Genomic DNA, 22,101 nt, shown 5'->3' with positions numbered 1-22,101 from the left:
AGGGAAAAAAAAAAGCAAACGGCGTATAAAATTCATTTGGAGTTATAACACAAACACATCAATACAATACACATACGAGCGCAAAATCTCTACACAAATGGCAGCTGGGTATTGTTGTTGTGTTGTCGTCATCGTCTCTACATGCACCGAATGGAACGCAGACCAGGCACATCCAATCTCCCGTGCTTCTTTTTCAAAACTGTGTATGCGCTTGTTTGTTTTGGCTGTTTTGTCGGCTATAGTAAAACGCAATTCGTAGGCTTCATCATCATCAGTGCTGCTTTAATCGAGTTCGTATATGGTTTCGTTTTAGAAAAACTAAGCAACCGAACGAACGAATGAATTCGTTTATTTTTATTTTTCACTTGAACATTTTGTGGTGATCTGCATGAAATACAATTTTAACGTGCGAGATATTATTCTTAGCATATATACTGTTTCTGCACATTATACATATGTGTATATCGAACGATACAAAAAGAATATAGAGTGATAATTACCAAGTGGTTTCGAGAAATCGTTGAAGGATTCAAATTACCGAACCCGGAAGAGGATAGTGCAAAAGGGACACCATAAAAATAACAAAAAAAAATTAATCAACTAGAAACAAACAGTTGGAACTCAGTAATGAGAGACGATCGATATCAGAACAATTATAATAAATCAATCAATACCGTTGAGTGACAATATACTTTTTTTTCATTCAAGAATTATTTGAAACGTAATTGGAGAAAAGTCGAACAATTTTCTTTCGTTTAGCTGTGTGCTTTTTTATCGATTTTTTTCCCTTCTTTTATTGACATAGACTCTTGTTCATGTTTTACGATTCAAAACTGTGTAAAAACATTACTCCATTTATTAGTCGTTTTTGTGAATGTATTTGTGTTTACGGTATAGATTAAACTATTCGATAACTGTTGTGTTGATAACATTCAACTATTTACATTAAACGACGAAACGAAGGCAATAGCATTTGAAATCGAATCAATTTCTATATCCACGAATAGCGAACAATTTTTTTTTTTCGTTTCATTTTGTGGTGCATTTTACCGTTTGTTTACATGTTTCGATTTTATGGACACTAAGTAAATAATAATGGTAAGTTTTATGAGTAGAGACTATAGTCAATGCTATAGCAAATGTTGATCCTATAAATTTTTAATTTGTATTGAAAGATAAAAGATTTCTAAACGCCCTAATTTCGATGTTTGTCCCCGAACGAACCAAAATAAAACCGCAACAAATCAATATTCTATAGAAGATTGAAGTGGGCCCAACTATATGCAATTTAACACAGGCGAAACAAGCGGATGATGATTTGCACAGCAAATATGGAATATATTTATTTTATTTATTTTTTCACTTTTTCTCTCTCTCTTGCTCTCCCTATTCTATTCAAACATGCAGCATGCAATTTATTCAATAATTTAAAAAAATAACAATAGCACAACAAAACTTGAAAAGTAATCCGCCCACTTTGGCAAAAAAAAAAAAACGTAAATCACTACAATTTTTTTTTTCTTTTTTTTCGATTTGCATTAGAATAATAATTATTGGTGATCTCATAGTTAGCGATAACATCAGCACATCTATTTGGCGTCGAATAATGCATAAAATTGAATTACGCATTACTGACTCTTTTGAAATTAATTCCAATTGGTTCCAGTTCAGCGTAACCACAATTCAATGAAATTTGTCAAAATAGCAAAAAAAGCAATTAAATTAAAGAGAGAAAAATGGCCCCACAATGGCATTTTAATCAAATGATATAAACAATTTTTAAAATGTTCATCTACTGGCTCTGACATATATATTGCGAGTGTTTCTCTCTCTCTTTTCATATCTATTCCAGTTACGCTTCAGATTTTCAATTCAAATAGCACATTCCAAACAAATGAAATGCAATGAATAGTAGAGCATTTAATAAGAACTGGCTCCATAAAACCATTAAAAAAAATAGGAAAAAAAATCCCTATTTGAAAAAAATATATGAATGAATGAATGAATGAGATAATCTTTTTCTGGCATTAAATCTAAATACGACGCACATACACATGAACACATATGTACATTGTACACGTCAATTGAGAATAGTTCTGAAAAAAAGAGAAAAAAATGTGGTCTTACATCATCGTGTCATTCAGTAAAATTTTCGATATTTTCAAAATGAACAACAGCAACAAAGGCGCATGAGGCGCAAGCGAAAGAGAGAAGATGCAAGAGCAAACAATATGTGTAATGCATCGATGAAACCGAAAAAGAGAAAAAGAAGCAACGAGGAAACGATATATATACATTATTTATATGCGTCTAATATAATATGGTATGGTTCTTGTGTTGTGTGCCGCGCGCGCACCGCAATATTTTCGTATATATATTTGGTGTTACTTCGTTAACATTTCTAATGGCATTTCCAAAAACCCATTTCAAAAATGCGCTCATATGCCATCCGATTTTAAATGGTGCATACATTGTATTAAAAACCATACAATACGATGCTGTCATTGTTATTATTATTGCCCGCTACCATTTCGATTTCCAGAGTGTAGCTTCAATGTATTTATTTCACATGTGAAAGCATGTATAGTTGCGACTAATTAAAAGTTACTGCGCCATTCTGTGATGTGTTTGGCCCGTGGCATCAAATTACCGCTGTTGCTCAAAAGAAATGAATAACAAATTCACAAGCGGAAAATTCAATCAATGAAAATAACCCAGATTTTTTCTCACATTTTTTTTATGAATAGAAAAAAAAACGGTTCAAAGGATGACGAACTACTTGAAATGTACGGATGATTGTGTATTTGATTAAAATTACGATTTCTTGTTTCATTGACATAAACCGACCCGATTTTCAAAGCATACACTACAATTATTTACCCGTTTTATACATTTTTTATGACTCACATTCATAAAACAGCCGAAATCTGTACACTGTACACATAATTGTTTGGCTTCTTCTTTTTCCTCGTTTTTTTTTTTCAATGTGGAACCGAACGATATGCTTGATTTTTCTTCCACCCATTCCATTTTTTACTTTTTAGGCTTTTTTGTAGAATTTTTTCATTCATAACGACACAATCCTAAATACATTCACGCATTTCCTGTGAAACAAAGAAAAACGTAGAAAAAAAAGCCCAAATCAGATCTTTTCACTATGAATGAAAATGTGAAAAACAACAGCGCCGGAAAATCAGAACAACAGAACAGAACGTTTTGTCAATTCTTTAGCGGCATTGAGTATGTGGCATCTGTGTAAGTGTGTATGCCGTTTAAATGGTTTATAAATAAATGTTCAAATTACAAAATTGAATATAATTGCTTGAAAAATTTAATAGGCAACACCAATAGCAACAGCAACAGCCAAACAACACCAACTATGGCTAATGTAACGACAGCAATAGAATTTAAATACGTTTGGCGAACGTTGCAAGTGAAACATGCAATTATTTTGGAATTTGAATAAAAAGCCACAAGTGCAAACTAAGCGGCTCTCTATGTGTGTGTCTTGTTATCGATCGATTGCGCTTGAAGAGCTAAGAACGGCGTCTGATTGGGTTTTTCAATTTAAAATGATTGGACGTCATTTCGAGAATGAGAAGTGAAAATTCCATTCGGCAATTTTTTGTTCGCATTTTGATCGATAATACCAAGCCATATTACAATTTATTATTATTCTCTCACTTTGTGCAAAATCTCAATTTTCTAATCATAGCAACAGAACAATCAGCTATTAAATCAATGGGTAAAATTATAAGAATTCTATGCGGAGTATACAAACTGTAAATGATAGAAATGCAATTGATGTAAAAGTGAGCAATCGAACGCAATTGAAAAAAATACGCAAAATAGAAGCTAGAGTCAAAATCATTTTTAGTTCAGCAAAGATTATGTAAACGTGCAACGATCCAATACATGAAAAGGTAGATAATTGAATGGTGAATTGCAAACAGAGCAATCCATTCTGATTGGACGGTTGAGCCCCAGACAAACAAATACACGCACACACACACACACACACACATTGGCACATGCACACCGACCGATCAATGTTGATTAGCTGCTGCGCCACAAATTATGGTATCCCGTGTACGTTCTTATGACACCGAAAGCTATTTGTTATATGTGCTTCTAAATTCAATGCATTTTTTGTTCGTCGTCACTTGTGCTGTTATTGCGTTCATACTGCATTCTGTATTTTGTTGCCGTCCGATAAAAGCTACTGGTCGTACGACAATCAAGCGGAAAATATTGAAATTTTTTGCATTTTTCTAAAGGTCATTTGATTTGCTTGACAAGTATATTCGCATTTAAGCGCTTTGTCAATGGTTTCATTAATGATTTTGTTGTGTGCATGTGTATTCAGAGAAGGGAATGCAAGAAAATTCAAAGAGAAGTGGCAATTACTAAAGCGTTCGGTAACACATTCGAAAACTCAATCACACGCTCCTATCACTTGAGTAGTTTTTTTTGTTGTTGTTGTTGTTTATTTTATTTTTTATTTTTTGGTCGGGCTAGTTGCAGATATTACCATTTTTGTCGGTATTTATATGTGAATGTGTATGTTGTCACTGACAACAGATTTTTCGTCCTATCTGAAAATCGTTTTTTGTTGTTAACATGTTTTATGGGCTTTTTATCATCAATTTTCCAAGTTTTTCTAGTGTTCGTTGTTATTCTTCTTTTACACTTCTCTTTGTTTACCTCTATCGCCGACCGAACGCAATATGACATTCATGAAAAATGAACAACACACTCATTGAGTAAATGGTACTACGAACTGTGTATATATATATTTTTTGTTATTCCTTCTTCTTTCGAATTCTACGAATTTTAATGAAATAAAAAAAAGATCTAGTATCTTGATTTTCAGTTTTGTTGAATGAATGTTCCACGGCCTATGGTTTGACTGATCTTTTAGAATTGTGAAACTGATTCCAGTACTGACTTAAGAACAAACTGACATATTTATGTCCTTTTTTAACCTAAAATAAGCAATCCAAATAGAAGAGAGACAAAACGTAGGCAGATTGTATGCATATCATAAATAAATAAAATATCGTTGTCGCCTTTCTCATACAATCTTCTTTATGTTGTTGTGTTTTTTTTTCTTCTTTCAAATGTAATTTCGGCTCTGAAATGTGTTTTCAGAGAGTTCTTTCTATAGCCGGATGTAGTAATTCAAGCGCAGTAAACATAAACAATTCCCTTCATTTGTAATCGTCTTTTGGCTTTGCGCTTCATGTGTTTCACATTTTTGAAGCCACATCGAAATTTACACAAAACGCTTCTTAAACAAACCGATCCTTATGCGTTGGATGGCATTTATTTTGATTCCTTCGTCTAAACACATGCAAGCCCTTTCGTCATTTTTCGTCGATGTTTAGCAATGCTATGACGAATCATCGTGGACGTTATCTTCTGACATTGGATATCTGAAAAATCGTAATCAATTTGCATCTTTCGTCGCATTTTTTGGACGATCGAATTATATTTACTGCTTTGACCATTTTTGGAAAATGGCAAATCATAAAGATAGTTTGAATGATTCTTAAGTTAAACATGAGTTAAATATGAATGTAAAAAGTACAATACCTATATGGGTTCGGGTTAATTTTAAAACCGATGCAAATATTTGCTGCAATTGACGCGTATTATAAGTCAGACGAAGTATGATGAATGATTATTTAGTTAGAATTTGGGTATGACGAGGCATAACCTTGAAAAAATCATTCAAATAGCGTGTGATCATTGCGAAACTGGTAAATATCCATACACACGATATGTGTGATGTCATCGCAATTTTTCCATGTATATTGTATACACAACACGATATTGCGTCTTGCCGTGTTTGGACAATACAACGCGATCTAGTTTATTTGTGAATCTTCAAAGAATAAGAAGTCTTTTTGTTATTGTTATTGAATTGAAAAAAGAAAAATACCCAAGCGCAATATTCAAAAGAGACCAACCAACAAATTTGAATTTAATAATTCTTTTTTTTTTTGGATTTACTTGGTGAATTGGACGTGGTGACAAATAAGCATTGTGAGGCAACTCCCTCCTCATTGTAAGTGTCCTTTATTTTCATTAAAAAAAAGAATTCCATCCATAAATAAGCGATAAAAATCAACCGAAAATGTGAAGGGGAAACGAAATAAAGACGGGCATTGAACAAAATTTATTCCAAGTTTTCATCGTTTTTCCATTCGACTCACATACAAGTCGTAGAATATTAAAAACCCATTTTCATTTAAATTTAATAAAGTAGTTTTGAAGCCGAATATAAATGTGCGTCTTTCACATTTGAACTCTTTGTCAACTTTCTTTGGTTGTTGCTCCTGCTGGTCGGGTATCGAAATATACAAAGAAAAAAAATAGTAGAATGAGAGTTGGAGAAAGACAGAGTGGCAAAAGTACACACAGCTGTTCCGATGTATAATGATATGCATTTAGTGGTGCGCATACATAAAAAATCCATATAACTTTGCTACAATTTTTCGTTTTTTTGTAGAAAGCTAGCACGAACCAAGCAAACAATATTTTTGTGTTTTTCAGTTATTTTTATGTTGATCTTCTGTCTGCGGGCTAAAAATGTATTGAAACACAGCGGTCTTGCATATATTGTGTTTTTTTGGTGCATGAATGCACAACAAACGATGATGTCGCATTTTCAAAAGAAATGCACTCTCGCTGAAGAGCCATTAACAGTGCGAAAGACCGCAAATAAAATGCGTTGTAATATTACATGCGTTAGAGTGGCTTGTTATCGGTTGCTTGTCATCGTCATCGTTCAAAGTTCATGCTTATCGAATAGGGTTTTCTTTTTCGACGAAAAATTGCTGTATCTCCAAGGAAACGTAGACGAAAGTACCGTCCGAAAGAAAAAAAAAATCGAATTTCGTGGAATAAATCACAGTAGACGTGAAGTGAAGTGTTTTGGTCGACAAACACACTTCGTGAAAGTTCGACTGTATTTCGAGTAAATTCGATGCGTGCACCCTAATTCTGAACTATGAACCACACACAGTGAATGTATTTTTGATGACGACACACTCATTCGACTGTCGTAAACAAACCGTGCGAACAAACGGGATGGATGAAACGAACAACGAGACTATCACAAGGCGCATGTGTAGCAAAGTTTCATACAAAATTAATAAATACAAACGGTTCTCGCATTTGTATGAGAAGCGCTTGTTTACTGTTCACTATTCTTGTGTGCTAAGAGTGAACGAGATAAAAGAGAAGAATTTATATTCAGCTCTATTGTTCTCTTTCCTTGTCGCATATTTTCGTTGTTCCTGTTTATAATAGAAAGAGTGTGGATCGTGAAATACGAAAGCATTAGAAGCACGCATTTAACCTTTTACGACGATTCAATTTTCTGTTGGATGTTTTTTTACCAATCTCTATATTATTGAGTGCGTCGTGTGAATCAGTCTGAGTGTAGTTTTTATATCGAATATTTTCCAAAGAATTATTATCTACGTTCTTTTCTTGAACAAATAAATGACTAATTCGAAGTAAAAACAGTTTTGCAAAACAAACCAAAGATAAACATCAATCGCTTTTTTAAAGCATATAAACTAAAAAAGAAGCCGACGTTTCATTTGGAATAAGTTGAATCCGATAAGCGCTTTGGACTTTTACAACTTTATCAATAACCAATAATTTTGTGTTGTATCAGACTCAAATCATATATTTTTGGTTCACGTGAAACGTTTTTGTGATTTTTGTATTTGAAATAATAATAAAAAAAAGAACGACAAATTTATCTATGCAAGTTTCAGCATAAGATATTGAAAAATTTAAAGAATTTAAAAGAAAAATCTGATATTCGAATAAGGCTCTTCCGCTGAACATAAAACAGGTAATTTTCGAAACCCGAATCGAATGATCCATCCATAAAATAATTTAGTCGACATATGGACATTTTTCTTACAAATTCAGCAATTGAAATGCATGTTTTTGTCATCATTTCTTCGTGTGACATTTGTTTTTTGTTTTTTATTCATCTCTTATAATTTTAAGTTATTCGCCAACAACGAACATATATCTGTGTATAAGTGAGCGTTGTTATTGCATCTTCAATTGTGCTCGTTCTCGCTTGAATTTTTATTATTTCCGTTTTATGCATTTTTATGTGAGTAATGATGGAAAAATACGACTTCATTGTCTGTTCCCCCCGTTTTTAATTGTTTAACGCGACGTTACAACGACGATTGCGATTACTACTATGAAATACGTGAAGCGAATAAAAAAAACACACATTGTATTCCGTTTGTCATAGTATGTGTGCCCATTTGTACTGAATCTGCTCAAATACAACTCACAGAATACGCTTTACGCGTATACATAGAATACTTGGTAGAGCCGGAGCATTGTGTGTAACATTTGTCGTAAGCATAAGCAAAGCAGCCAGAGTAACAGCGCGGTTCTCTTTGAACGTGTGTATGGAATGAAATGAAACAGATGACAGTGTGTTTGTAAATGGCAGCCATAATGGATTTCATTGAATAAATCGATAAACTGTTGGCCTTTATACTGTCGTTCGTTTTCAGTTTTGTAGTGAGTGAGCGAGTGTCTCATACAAAATTCGATTCAAAGTTAATCGTAAAACGAAAAAAAAAGAAGAAAAACACACATTTTTGAACTAAAAACCAGCAAAATTTTACAGTTTTCAATTAGTTTTGCATACATTTGTTGAAGAGCAGATGTTCAAATTATTTGCGTACAAAATTTGGGAAATTATTTTTTTCATTGCTGTGAGTTTGTGCAACGACAGTGTTGTTTACCACCGACATATTTCTCTGTGTAAGTTTTCATTTGAGTATAATTTTTTTTTTCGTCTTACACCTTTTTACTTTACAACAAATCAATGTCATTTCATTGAATTTAATCATGATTTTTTTTCTAATTTTGAAATCTTAAAATTAATGGATGAACGCTATTTGTTTAATTGATTTGTATAAATCACATCGCCAATTCCTAGTACATTGTCGATAGAAGAAACCAAAACCAAAAAAAAAAATAAGTAATTCAATTTGCAGTTGAGCCACAATCGTGAATTAGCACGCCTTTGTAAATTTGCGATTTTATATCCAGCCGTTGTCGTCGCCATATTTATTTTTTTCTCTCTTGTCGTTGTTGTTGTTGCCATTTCAGTTTGAATTTATGCAAAACTCACAAACAAACCAGACAGTTCGCAAAAATATAACCTCTATACTATGAACAGTTGAACAAGCAAGCATACAAGCGAAACTTTCTCACAATCTATGAAGTGTGTCGAAAGCGTAACGTAGCGTCGATTCCCATATTCGAAACTCAAAGAGAAAAAAAACAGATTGTTAACATTCAGCGTTGTGTTTTTGTTCGCACAAATGGAATCTGAACGGGCGAGTGGCCTTACTGTGTGTGTGTTTTACGCACACGAATCTCTTGGGATTTTTTCGTTGTTGTTTGTTTTTTTTTCGCTCATAAAAAAACGCAAATGGCTAAGAGTTTTGTTTTCGTTTTAAGTTTCTAAATTCAGCAAAAATCCACAACACAGCGCACTCCAATGTGCCAAAGGCATGAACTACATTCAAGTCAATGGCTGCTTGAAGTTGATTCAAAACGATTCATATTTTCGGTTTCTTTTTTTTTTGCAAAACCGAAAAAAAATTGAATTTGCTAAAAGCGAGTTGTGGATTTTGGCTTTGTTTCCCCACCTCATGGTTCGAAGCGCAGCTAATTATTTGTAATTTACGGCAAACCATTTGATATTTGCTCGAATCCATATGTAACTGAGGTCATTTTTCTCATTTGCTGCGTATGCATTTGCGTCTTTTTATAGTTTCGATTTTTATTTTTCAACTATTTCGTGCAGACGACATCAATTTGAATGATTGGTTTTTTATTGCGCCCTGAATCCTTAAAATATCACAATTCGAGCAGGCGAACTACCGAAAAGAGCGTACGCAGCAACGGACGCATATTACAATAAATGTACAATCGTTGTCGCCAAGATCACATTGAACAAGAACGAAAACAGTCTGACTGAGTCATGTATATTTATGGAGAAGTTGTGAGCGAACTGAAATTCTTGTTTACATTCGGTTTTCAACCAATCAACTGAAGCTGAATGCCTTCAACTCAAAGTTTTATTTGTTTATTTTCTTCTTATTTTTCTGGGTATGCAAGAGAGTGTTTTTTTTTTGTTTCGAAACGTTTGCAAATGAGTAATTTCGTTTTGGACTGTGCGATCCTTGGTACGATTTCCATTTCCAGAACGAAACAAGATTGGTGAAAAGAAAAACATCTCATACGTATGAGAAATGTAATGAATATGCTTTATGTTTTGATTTAAAGCAATTCTCAGATGAAATCGATATCAAACTATTGACTGTTACAGAAATGTCTCATTCAATTTCCTTTGCTGATTAAAATATGACGACAACAATTTAATCTTCGAAGTGATATGAAGAAAACATGACATTTTTTTAAAAAGTCAAACATGATCTTTGAACTTCGAAGGAAATAAACAAATGAAAAGGAAAATCGAGTAGCATATAAGAAAATAATTTGATTGCTTTGGCCAGATATGTTATGCATCTCGATTTGATTTGTTCAGTTTAAGTGCCCGTTTGGAAGTTTTATTCCAGAGACGGATATATTTGTTTTGTAATCAGAAAAATACGAAGCATATTGAGATTAAAATACAAACTTTAACTGAATTTATATTTTCCATGATACTTACATAAATATTCACATATCATATATGTAGAATGTCTCATACGCCGTGGGTTTCATTCATTTTTTTTTCATCTTCTCCAGTCGTCGCATTCAATATACACACTGTGATTTACACACAGAGCTCTTGTAAATTGTCTTTTCTCTATAGCTCGACTATGTCACATTTACCATTCCCCAAAACACAGATGGGAAAACTGAGATACAAAACCGAGAGAGAAAGAGAGAGCAAGAGATTTCGATCTATGCGACTTAACATTCGCGTGGAACTTATAAAATATTCGACGATGCGTACGTGTAGCTAAACAGCTATCATCGACTGAGTTTGTGTGTATTGTGAGAGTGTAAATGTGAGTGGTTAGCGTGAGGAGTACAACATAAACGCATTGTGTATGTTTATTGCCTGACTGCATTCCATTCCCAGACCAGAAACTTTCTCACAAAAGATACGAGAGCAAACGAAGCGGTACAAAGACGAAGGCCGCTCTTATATTTCATTCATCGTGTTTATGCTGCTGTTGATGCCGTGCATGAGGCATTATGTTATTTGATCCGAGAGTTGTGTGATGCTGTATGTGATGCTCTGTGAAGGACCAACATTGGATCTTCTCGAGCTCAACTCAACTCAAGAGATATGAACAGATCAAAACAAAGACGAATGAGAAATAATAATAAAACACTGAAAGAAGCAATCACATTCACATACACACTCGAAATGCCTTTTTATATAAATATACAAAGATCTACATCAAACATTCCATTAAAAGTTCAATTTTCATGCTGCTATTGATGTGTACTGACGATACATGGCATCATCATCATGACGACGATGATGATGATTCCGGCTGATGATCATGGAATGTTAGTAATGATACTTGCTTCGGTTTATGTATTCTTCATTATATTGTTTTCCACGGTTTTTTAAATTGATCGAGAGCGCTTTACAAACATGAAAAATAAAAATAAAAAAAATTCCACACACAGTGAGTTTTATACAGCGTATAACGAACAAACGAGTGAACAAACTAGCGAATGGATGAGTGAGTGTGTGAATTCAGTTAACCATGTGAATAGGCCCCATTACAAATGCATACACATTTCTTTGGATTGGACATTCAATGTTCACATACTTAAGACTAACTATGCATCAATAGCAAAGCAACATTAATAAACAACCAAATGCATTCATCTATTTTAGATCGTTTCAAGTCTAAAGTTTCATTTTTATGTTTATGGGCACAATGTGAACCGCATATATATTGATTTTGAAATGAACATTCCAATGAAAGAAATATGGCGCGTGCATATTGAAAATTATCGTGCATAAAATGCGATGCAAGCGAAATGTAGGCGAATGATGATGCTGAACAAAAATCAAACCAATCGGAACGATCTTTTGAAGAATCAACATTTTCCAAAAACAAAAAAAAATGATATTTATATAAATCAGTTTAAATATTTATAAAAATATTTATGAAAATTGTGCAGTTTGTTCGATTCGTGCGTGGATGTGCATATAAATTTTGATCAGGCAAATGAGATTTTGTTGAATTAAACAGCAATGGCAATTTGATGCTGTTTTTATATTCCCGACTCTGAGTTCACTGGAGTTCGATGTCTTTTTCATGTTAACCAAAAAAAAAAAAAAAAAAAAATCGGTCGGGCTCTTGTCACTGGCAGACAATATATTTAGCTGTCGTCATCTGGATATTACAGCTCATCTGGATATCGTCAGCAGATGATACGAAGTGAAAACAATTGAAGTGATTGTTATAGGTATATAAGCTTGTTATAAACTGGTATTACTATAACAATCACTTCTATTGTTTTCACTTCGCATCATCTGCTGACGGCATCCAGATGAGCTGAAATATCCAGATGACAGCAGCTAAATATATTGTCTGGTCACTGGAATGGGCTGTCATTAAAATTGAAACGCCACTATATATCATTTTGTGTGCAAAGTCGTGATTTTGAGCACAATTTGGTAATCGTACACTGTCGCCATGACATAGCATGCCATTTTTCACATGAATCCACTCACACACACATTGCATACACACATTTAATGCTTGTATTCATGGATCGGCAAGGGATTCCAATTATGCTTTCATACCACACAGAACATAAAGCGAGCGAACGTTGTATGTTTCTTATTTGTCTGTTTTAAACTGTGATTTGATGGTGGTAGTGATGATGCTGTTGTGTTTTTCACTCGAAATACAGGCAACTTTCGAAACAAAACACTTGAGATGCAATCACACAAGTATACGTCAAGCGCATTCCATTCGGTATGCGATTCGGACGTTGCCACATTTACAACAAGTAAAGCTCTTTCGAATTGAAAATTGTCCAGGCAAAACAAGTGATGCAAACGAATATAACATCGAGTGCAAAGAAAAATCACATTTCGCATCTTAATGCTGGCCAATGTTCAATAGGAAAACCACACACATACCGTTCTATGTGCCGGCATCTAAAAGTCAACGATGCATTAATATTTCTTGCGCACTTCAATGGCATTGTGTTGATGGTTGGCATCGTTTCTTTCTGCGTCGATCTGCTCCTTTTTTCATCGTGCATACATGGATCTCTCCTCTCTCTCTCTGTTTTCACTCTGTGCATTGGTGAGGAGAACAAAGCGAAAGAATGTAATAATCATGAAAACACAGTGAGAGAGTAAAGAAGAGAAGAGAGAGAGAGAGAGAGAGAGAAAAAGGTTTTTCATTTCTTAGAAGATGCAACACATACATGCAGACCCAGTGTGTTGGCTGAATTGTTGGCTCATGCGGCTTACGAGTGTATTTATTCATGTCGATGCAATGGAAAAAAAACGACTGCCATCTCGATCTCTGTCTCGCCCTTTCTTCAGGCGAATGCACACATTATTTTTGTATATAAATATTTTCGATGAAGGAAAAAAAGGCATCCAACACACGGAGATTCAATGTTTACTGCACATTTTCTTGTCTCGATATTGTTTGTGATAAGTCTGTGAATGCGCGCCGCACACTCGTTACACAAGTTTCATCTCTCTTATTTTTCTTTCGCCCACTTAATCATTATTATGCATACAACGCTTAATATTCTCCGTGGAAGTTCAACAGGAACAAGAGCCGATGGTATGCAATGCCTTGGCCAAATGTACGCCTTTTTTTCCTACATTGAAATTAAAACCATGAATTTTGTCGTCTCCAACCATCATCATATTGCATATATATTACACATTGCATTTTATGCTTCTGTGAGGCTTTGTATATGCGCTCTATGTGCATTTTTGTGAAAATAAAACCGGTAAAATAACACATCGAGCAACAAGAATAGGAATCACTTTTCAAAAACTGCATTTGCGCTGTTTTTATGCTGTTCTTTTTTTCTCTCTCCATCTCCAATTCTTTCATTTTATTTCATATTGTTAAATTCCAAGTACTTTTCATACTTGCCGCGGCGACAACTTCACACAAACACATAAAGTTCACTGTAAAACGGTGTGAACGCTCGGTTCTCAACTTGAGCATAATCTGCAGATATCAACCATTGAAACAAAGATGAAAAACTCATGGTTCCCATAAAATTTGACGACTTTTATGACAACAGCGAGAACAGAAAGAGATGAAGAGAAAAAAAAAACAGGCAGTCGTAAAAAATTCGATTTGCTTCAATTATCCAAAAAGAAGACATAAACATAGAGGAGGGAAAAAAGTACGCAATGGTCTAAGCGCTAAATAAACAACAAATATATACACACATATATATCTAAACAAGTGGCGCTGTTATAACAATACCACCGACGACGAAAAGTAATAAAGTTTCGGTTGAATTTACACTAGAAGAAAAAAAAAATGTTTCAAAGAGAGACGATAGGGAATACCAAAAAAAAATCGTCGATGTGTGACGAACAACAAGATTGACCAGTCATAAAAATATGGATACATAAATATTGTTTCTTCACTTCAAAGATGAAGAAAAAAAAATATTTCTCACACTGCATCCAACATTCTACCGGCTCTGAACAACATTCCAATGTCGAGTAAGAGAGGCAAACTAAACAAAATTCTTTGGGAACCCACTAGACAAATTCGAAATGATTATGATCATTGATTGGATCGCAGTTAATCGGTTTTCCATGCAAGCGATCGCTGCACCATTGAAAACATTGATCAAACATTTGGTGCTCAATGTGTAAGAACATCACATATGTAAATGCATGAAAATTCATTTTTTTCTCTCTCCATCATTGGCATTCACTGATCGCAAGGCAGAGAGCAATAGAGAATAATATAAATTCCAAACGTGAATTTTACACAAAAAAAGTGAAGTGTTTGGTGTATAGAATTAGATATTAAATTCGTGTACCTACTATAATCAACATTCCAAAGTGTCGTTTTCTTTCTCTCTCTCTGGGCCGCACTCAGATTGTATTTAGTGTTTTGCGTTCGATTTCAATAGATTGTAAATGGCTGGGTTTGCCTATGCGCACAAAGCTTTGGTTTGGCTGTTTTGTTTAACGGCACATTCCGCAGCATACGGCATTACCTTTGAATCAAACACAAACACACACAGAGATAGAGAGAGCGAACGATCCAAATCATTGTGAGAAAATCTAACTTTACACTATTGTACCGAAGCGATAGAGAAATCGAAAATAATGAGGAAATATTTTCACAGAAGTCACCATACAATTGGATTGCTTTTCGTCGCAATTGTTAAAATACATTTGATTTTGTTTTGGATCATACGAAATAATGCCAATTACCACACACATAGCATCACGATCATTGCACTCGAATTGCTCGTCCGAAATATATTTTCCCCACCGGTTTTGCAATTGTTTTCATCTTCTTTGACGTCGACAACAACATCTTCGTCGATCTCTTGAAAAGTTCCGAATTCTAAAGAAAATGCGATTCTTGCAGTTGGGCTACCTTTCAACATTTTCTTGAAATAATATTTCACAAGAAACGTTTTTGGATCTTCGTCTTCTTCAAAAACTAATCTGCCTGAGAGTTAGTTGTTAATTCGTTTTTTTTCCTCCTCCTCCTCTAATTTTCTTTTTTGGGCTTGTTAGTTTTCTTGATTCCGACGAAATTCGAGTGAAATTGTTACATTAATGATTATTATTGTTATTCGACATTCCGATCTGCAACTATCTCTTTCTATTTTACCTGTATAAAAAATGCTCTCCATGCCCATCAATTGTGTGCGCTGGAATGGATGAAGAAGAACACTTTTATACTGAACGCATATTAAAGCGAACCAAAACGTGAGACTCGAGCGAACATAGACGGAGAGAAAACGAGAGAGAGAGAGAGAGAGAGAGAGAGAGAGAGTGAACAAAAATAAATCTCAGATCTAGACCTACGACCATTATGAGTTGATCGGTCGGATTTCGTTCTTTTAGACTCGATCTATTGTCTCGATGATCATCTCTGTGTACATATTTTCATTTATGTTTTAGACAAAAAAAATAACAACAACTCCGCATTCTTTCTTCCATTTTTTAATGATTCTCTGGAATTCGTCTTTTGTGTTATGACATGCATTTTTCCGAAAAAAGTGCCGAGAAAACAAAATCTCCAAAGTTGATTCATTGTCAATTATTATGCTTCTACATATGCCATATATGAATGTAAAATATTCTTTGGCCAACACCTGAAAAATATGATCAAACAAAAATTTTTTTTTGTACAAAAAAACACAATATTGGAAACACTTATTACCGTATGTCAATTTTTAGCCATTTTATTCGCATCCACTAATAAACCATTTTGCAAAATGTTAATTAATTTGATATATTTTACTATCATTTCGCGACAAACAATTGGCAAACTGTATTCAACTTGTATTTGGTCATGAAATTTGGTAGAATTTTTTTTTTGACAAAAGAAGAAAGAATCAAATATTTTATTCAAAATCAATGAGTTTTCCCTTTTGACCGCAAAAACAAAAACTTAAACGAAAAACGCATCGAAATTTGGTTGCATGGGAAAAAGTTCAAATGAAAAACCGACGTACATTTTGACACGGCCTCAAAATACAAGCTATTTTCCACTTCGGACGTGATTTCGCTGAGTGTGCCATTTTGCACGTTATCATTTGTATGAAAAATCCAGATAAAATGTAATAAACCGAACTTTTATGGTTTTTCGTTTCGTTCAAATTCCATGAGAAATGATCTTGAAAGAGAAGACTACACAAATAAACATACACACGTACACATGTAAGAACCGAAACGAACGAATGAAAAAAAAAATCAAAGCCGAATGTATGAACCGAAATAAAGCAGATTACTGATATTTGAAAGCCAAAACTGGTCAAAAAGAGATGAAAGATGAAACAAAAACACAAACTGAACAAAGAACGAATGTATTCGAAGAACCCGAATGAATCGAGCAAAGAAACAAAAAAGAATCAAGTCGAAAAGAAAATACAGAAAAATTCCGATGGCTCTGAGTGTGTTCCATGAACGATACGATCCCATACGGAAAAGATGAAAAGGAATGAAGAGAAGCAAACATGAACTGAGAGCCAAAAGAATGTTTCTGCTCAGTCGATCGAATCAGTTGTTGTTTACAGCTACATTTACTAACATGCATTTATAGCAACGCGCAAACGAATAACAATTTCTTGTAAAAAAAAAAACAAATACTGATCTCGAAACTTGAAATTCGTGTCTTATTTAAAGCAATAAGTAAAATAAAGTACGTCGAAGTTCAGTTTTTCATCGAACGAATTAAATTCTTTTGTGATTTATTCCGAAGTGTTGCATTTAATTTAAATATTGCAATTTCGGCGATCTCCGTGATTTTATTATTTTACTTTTAATTTATATATAATTGTAAGTATTGAGAGTAATCAATGGAAGTTTCTATTTTCTATTTATTATTTGTGGATTAAAGTGATTTGACAAAAGCGATTGAATTTTAGAGAAAGAGAGAGAAAAATGATGAAGAATATTCGTTATGCAGACATTGTATGTTACGTGTGTTCATGTTACCTATGCAAAACATCTGCCGTCTGTTTGTTGCCTCGCATTACAGTTAACAATGTGTTGAATTTTCGTTTTACATTTCATTTAAGTTGCATTTTTGGTCCGTGTCTTTCCTTATTTTTTTTGGTTGATGTTTTTGTTCGGTATTTTGATTCTTTTATTCTCGAAAATCGAAAAGATATCAGCTGCCGTTTAAGGTATCAGCTGCCGTTCTTGTGCCATCTGTCGTGGTTCTGGGCATGCGTTCAAAAACGCATAAAAAACTAATTATAACGACGGCAGACTGCATAGATTTGAAATGCACCTTGTTCGGTGCCTTAAGTCTAATTATGTGCTCCAAATGTAGTTTAGTGTTCAGTTTTATTTTGACTTATCTTATCGTCAGACGCACAAACACACAACTTATTTCGAATCTTTTTTTTTTTTTTTTTGAAGTTCATTTGCTTGGAATTTACAATTATCGACATTTTGTGGTTCACTTGTTTTTTTTTTTTAATAACTAGTTAGTTATCGCATTGGTTCACAGAAATTTCCAGTTTTTATTTGAATTGAATCGAATAATTTTCGTTTCATTTTATCGCATCACATTTTTAATTGGAATCGGGGTACAATTGTTTGAGCAATTTCATAGACATAAGCATAGACGACATTAAATATAGATTGCGAACGGCGACACATAACTTGGCATTTATCATTTAACAAGCATTATTGTTTAAAATCATCTCAACTTTCAAATTATTGCTGTAAATGAATTGGAATTTATGGAAAAAGTCGAAGAGTGAAAGAGTGCAACAGATAGAGTGAGAGAGAAAGAGAGAGAGTGCAACAGACATGAAAAATAGAGTTGATAATGCGTGAATACAGTTTCACATTTGTATGCTACATACATCATTATCATTAGTTGATTGTATTGAGTTGCTTCTGTAGCAACTGTCATTGTGTGATAATTTACACAGCTTTGTTCGAACGTCAAAACAGAAAGTCGCAAGTGATCATAGCAAACCGTGGATTGTACACTTTATCGCATTGTCGTGTATACATGTAAAATATATTGCATTTGTATTTGTTGATACTATTTTCCTCCACATTTATGCGGGGCTTTCTATTCTTCATACTCATTACATGTCATATATACGTGACATTATTTCGTTGCTTTATTGTTAATTCGTTTTTTCTCCCTGTATTTATCACGACTTTTTCAATTCGACGAATAATTTCGAAAACAATCATATTATATTTGCATATTCCATTGTTGAATCATTTGTGATAAAAGTGTGATTGAAACGGAGTGGCTGGAAATTACAATGAATAAATTGTTAATCATCTTGAATTTCATAATATTTTCGTAGTGCATTTAAGTAGTTCATTTATACATTTTGTAACTTATCAGTGTTTTTATTTGTTTCTTTGTTTTTCTTCTATTTACAGATCGATAATAATCAATTGTTTGAGTCGTTTTGCTTGATTGGATCCCATTCGAACAGCAATCACGATGAAGATTATAGTGCCGAATACGTCTAGTTCATTCTTCCCAAAGTTGAACTTTAATCACAGTTGCAAAGATGAAGATGTTGTTGATAACAAAACAAATGAATCAATGAAAGAAAGTCCATCATCAGCTCCCGTATCACCGAATACATCATTTATAACAACTCCAACAATTACAAACAATACAAGCATGTCGACCACTGATATGAATCTCGAAGAAAATCGCCTAAAAACATTCGATGATACTTGGCCGCACAGCTACATTCGGCCACGCATACTTGCTAAAATTGGCTTTTATTATCTTCGACCAAATGGTCCAAACGAACCAGATGATCGTGTCAAATGTAATTTCTGCAAAGTCGAAGTACAACAATGGGAACCAAACGACAATGAAATTGGCGAACATCTAAAACATTCATCAAATTGCCCATTGCTTAGACGAAACGAAACACCAAATGTACCAATCGATGCAGCTGAGCTGGATCAATTGTTACCACCAGTTAGCTATGATGTGTGCGGAACATATGCAATCGATCGACGACCGGATGCATATCCCGAAACACCATTTCCACCAACACCAAGCGTCGATATTGTTGAAAATACCAGCAATATCGCACACACAACAAATTCAACCGTTGAACGAGAAACACAAACGCTTAGACATCCCGATTATCCTGAATATGCTATCGAAACGGCACGCTTACGATCATTCGATGAGTGGCCAAAAACAATGAAACAAACGCCACAACAATTAAGTGATGCCGGTTTCTTTTATACACGCGTTGGTGATCGTGTGATATGCTTCAGCTGTGGTGGTGGTTTACGCGGTTGGGAAGAAGATGATCAGCCATGGGAACAGCATGCATTATGGTATGGAAAATGTGATTATCTTCGGCTTGTCAAAGGACCCGAATATGTTGAAACGATTAAAGCAAAATTCATGGCACAAAATGAACAAAACAACGGTAGCCTATCGTCATCGTCATCGTCACAAGAATCGGTTGCATCGTCATGCAGTAGTGGTTGTAGCAGCAGCAGTAGCACCGCTTCATCAACATCATCGACACCAATCAATTCACAATCATGTGGCGATCGAGACGAACAAACCCCGGATAAAAAGATATGCGAATCGAGACTGTGCAAAATCTGCTACTCGAGTGAATATAATACAGCATTTTTCCCATGCGGACATGTGATCGCCTGCGCAAAATGTGCTTCGTCTGTAACCAAATGTCCAATGTGTCGAAAGCCGTATGAACGTTTGATGCGAGTGTATTTCTCCTAGGCCACCCAAACCATTTAAATAACTACACTTATGTTAGTCATTATGATAATAGTTATTAAAAAAAATATATACTTGATCAAACCAATAAATATTTGCTCAAGTCATATGGATAATGTGTGGTCACTTACCAACATACTAAATGGAAAATCATATTTAATTAAAATCAATACCTGAATTATAAATGAGATCATTTACAAAGAAATTTAAGTGAAATCAATATGAGAATGCCAGATGAAAATAGCATCAAAATGGCCAAATATTTTAAAATTCGAAAGAAAACAATAATCGAACAACAAGAAGAAAAGAAAAAAAAACAAAACGAACATTTTCTACTCTTGAAACAGAATTAAATCCGAATGATATGAAGGAAACAATATGATTGACCGCTGATATTCAGTGAATCTGATAAAAAAAATCACAGTATAAATTGTACATAGTATTTTACGAAATAAAAAACCAATTTAATGCGAATAATAAATAACGAATAAAAACAACAAAATAACAAATTGGATTCAACATTTAAAAGAAAACGCATAACATTTCAATAATAAATGTGTTTGGTGATGATGATAATGATAACTGAAAATAAATAAGTTTAATGCTTTTATTTACACTCTATCTCTCTCATTCTTTTTGTATCTCCTTAGCCACAATGAAAATTTAAGCATTTATTCACTGAATTAAAGCACATTACAATGCTAGCATCTTTTTTTCTTCTTTAAATAAAAAAAATATTTTTAAAATATACAAATCAAATCTACACCTTTTTTCTCTCAATTGAATGGATCAAAATAAAAATCCGACTTGTACGCAGAGTCTATAAAAGTGGAACATGGAGTTTTTTTTACATAGTTTATTTTTTGTAATACAACAACAATTTAATTTTTCTCTAAAGCAATAAAATATGCTTTCTTTTACAGACCTACCGATAAAGATAAAGAGTAAATGAGAAATTAGACAATTATTTTACAGAAATTAAAATGCACATCAATCTGACACATTTGAGATTATATTAATTGGTGACAAGAAGACAAAAAAATGTTTAGTTTTTTTCAGTCTGCAATTTTATTCCTAGATGTGTGTGACAAAACATGCGAAGCATAATAGGCTTTCCGAATATATATATATTTTTTTCAAACAAACAACAAACAAAAGTTTGTAATTTAATGATGATGACATGTTTAATAGAAGATTTGAAAAGTATGCCATGCAGTGCATTCACTCGGTGAATTGTGCGTGTGCATGTTTATGTGTTGGCGGTATGCGACTATTTTAAATACAAACAATTCATTTGTCACACAATTTAATTAAATGCAACACTCAAAAGTGTGAGAAATTCACTTTAATACAAATAATAGCAAGTATTAACCGATGAAAAGTATGTGTTTACGTAAGCAATTGAATTAACGGAAAAAATACCGACAAAATTACATTTAAATCCAGTAGAGCAAACCAAAAATTTGAAATTTATACAAAAGATGTAAAAATAAATTTTGACCTATTTTTTTGATACTTTTACAAATTGATTCATTTTAATAAAGTTAAGCAAGGATAATAAAAAAAATGACACAAAAAAAACATAAAAATTAAAAACTGTTAAAAA

The 22,101-nt window shown here is 33.7% G+C and overlaps 1 protein-coding gene across 5 annotated transcripts; it reads left to right on the top strand.

Moving 5' to 3' along the window:
• The first annotated feature begins 288 nt into the window (after window positions 1-288).
• On the top strand, window positions 289-20,602 carry LOC116338930 (death-associated inhibitor of apoptosis 1). Of its 5 annotated transcripts, none has more exons than XM_031764515.1 (2): window positions 289-1,098; window positions 19,154-20,602. In XM_031764515.1, exon 2 carries the CDS (start codon window positions 19,218-19,220, stop codon window positions 20,496-20,498), a length of 1,281 nt encoding a protein of 426 aa, XP_031620375.1. In that variant the 5' UTR covers window positions 289-1,098; window positions 19,154-19,217; the 3' UTR covers window positions 20,499-20,602. The 5 variants fall into 5 exon arrangements, with proteins under 5 accessions (XP_031620375.1, XP_031620378.1, XP_031620376.1 ...); XM_031764518.1 differs by lacking the exon at window positions 289-1,098 and adding an exon at window positions 5,945-6,070; XM_031764516.1 differs by lacking the exon at window positions 289-1,098 and adding an exon at window positions 7,720-7,873.
• Window positions 20,603-22,101: the final 1,499 nt, after the last annotated feature.

This window comes from Contarinia nasturtii, unplaced genomic scaffold, assembly GCF_009176525.2.
Source record: "Contarinia nasturtii isolate CC-2019 unplaced genomic scaffold, AAFC_CNas_1.1 Cnas_scaffold_414, whole genome shotgun sequence".
Taxonomy (NCBI): Eukaryota; Metazoa; Arthropoda; class Insecta; order Diptera; family Cecidomyiidae; genus Contarinia; species Contarinia nasturtii.
This window is presented reverse-complemented; position numbering and strand designations above follow the sequence as displayed.

Excerpts from the sequence above, each read along its gene's own strand:
- LOC116338930 (XM_031764515.1), top strand. The coding sequence starts at position 19,218 with ATGAAGATTATAGTGCCGAATACGTCTAGTTCATTCTTCCCAAAGTTG.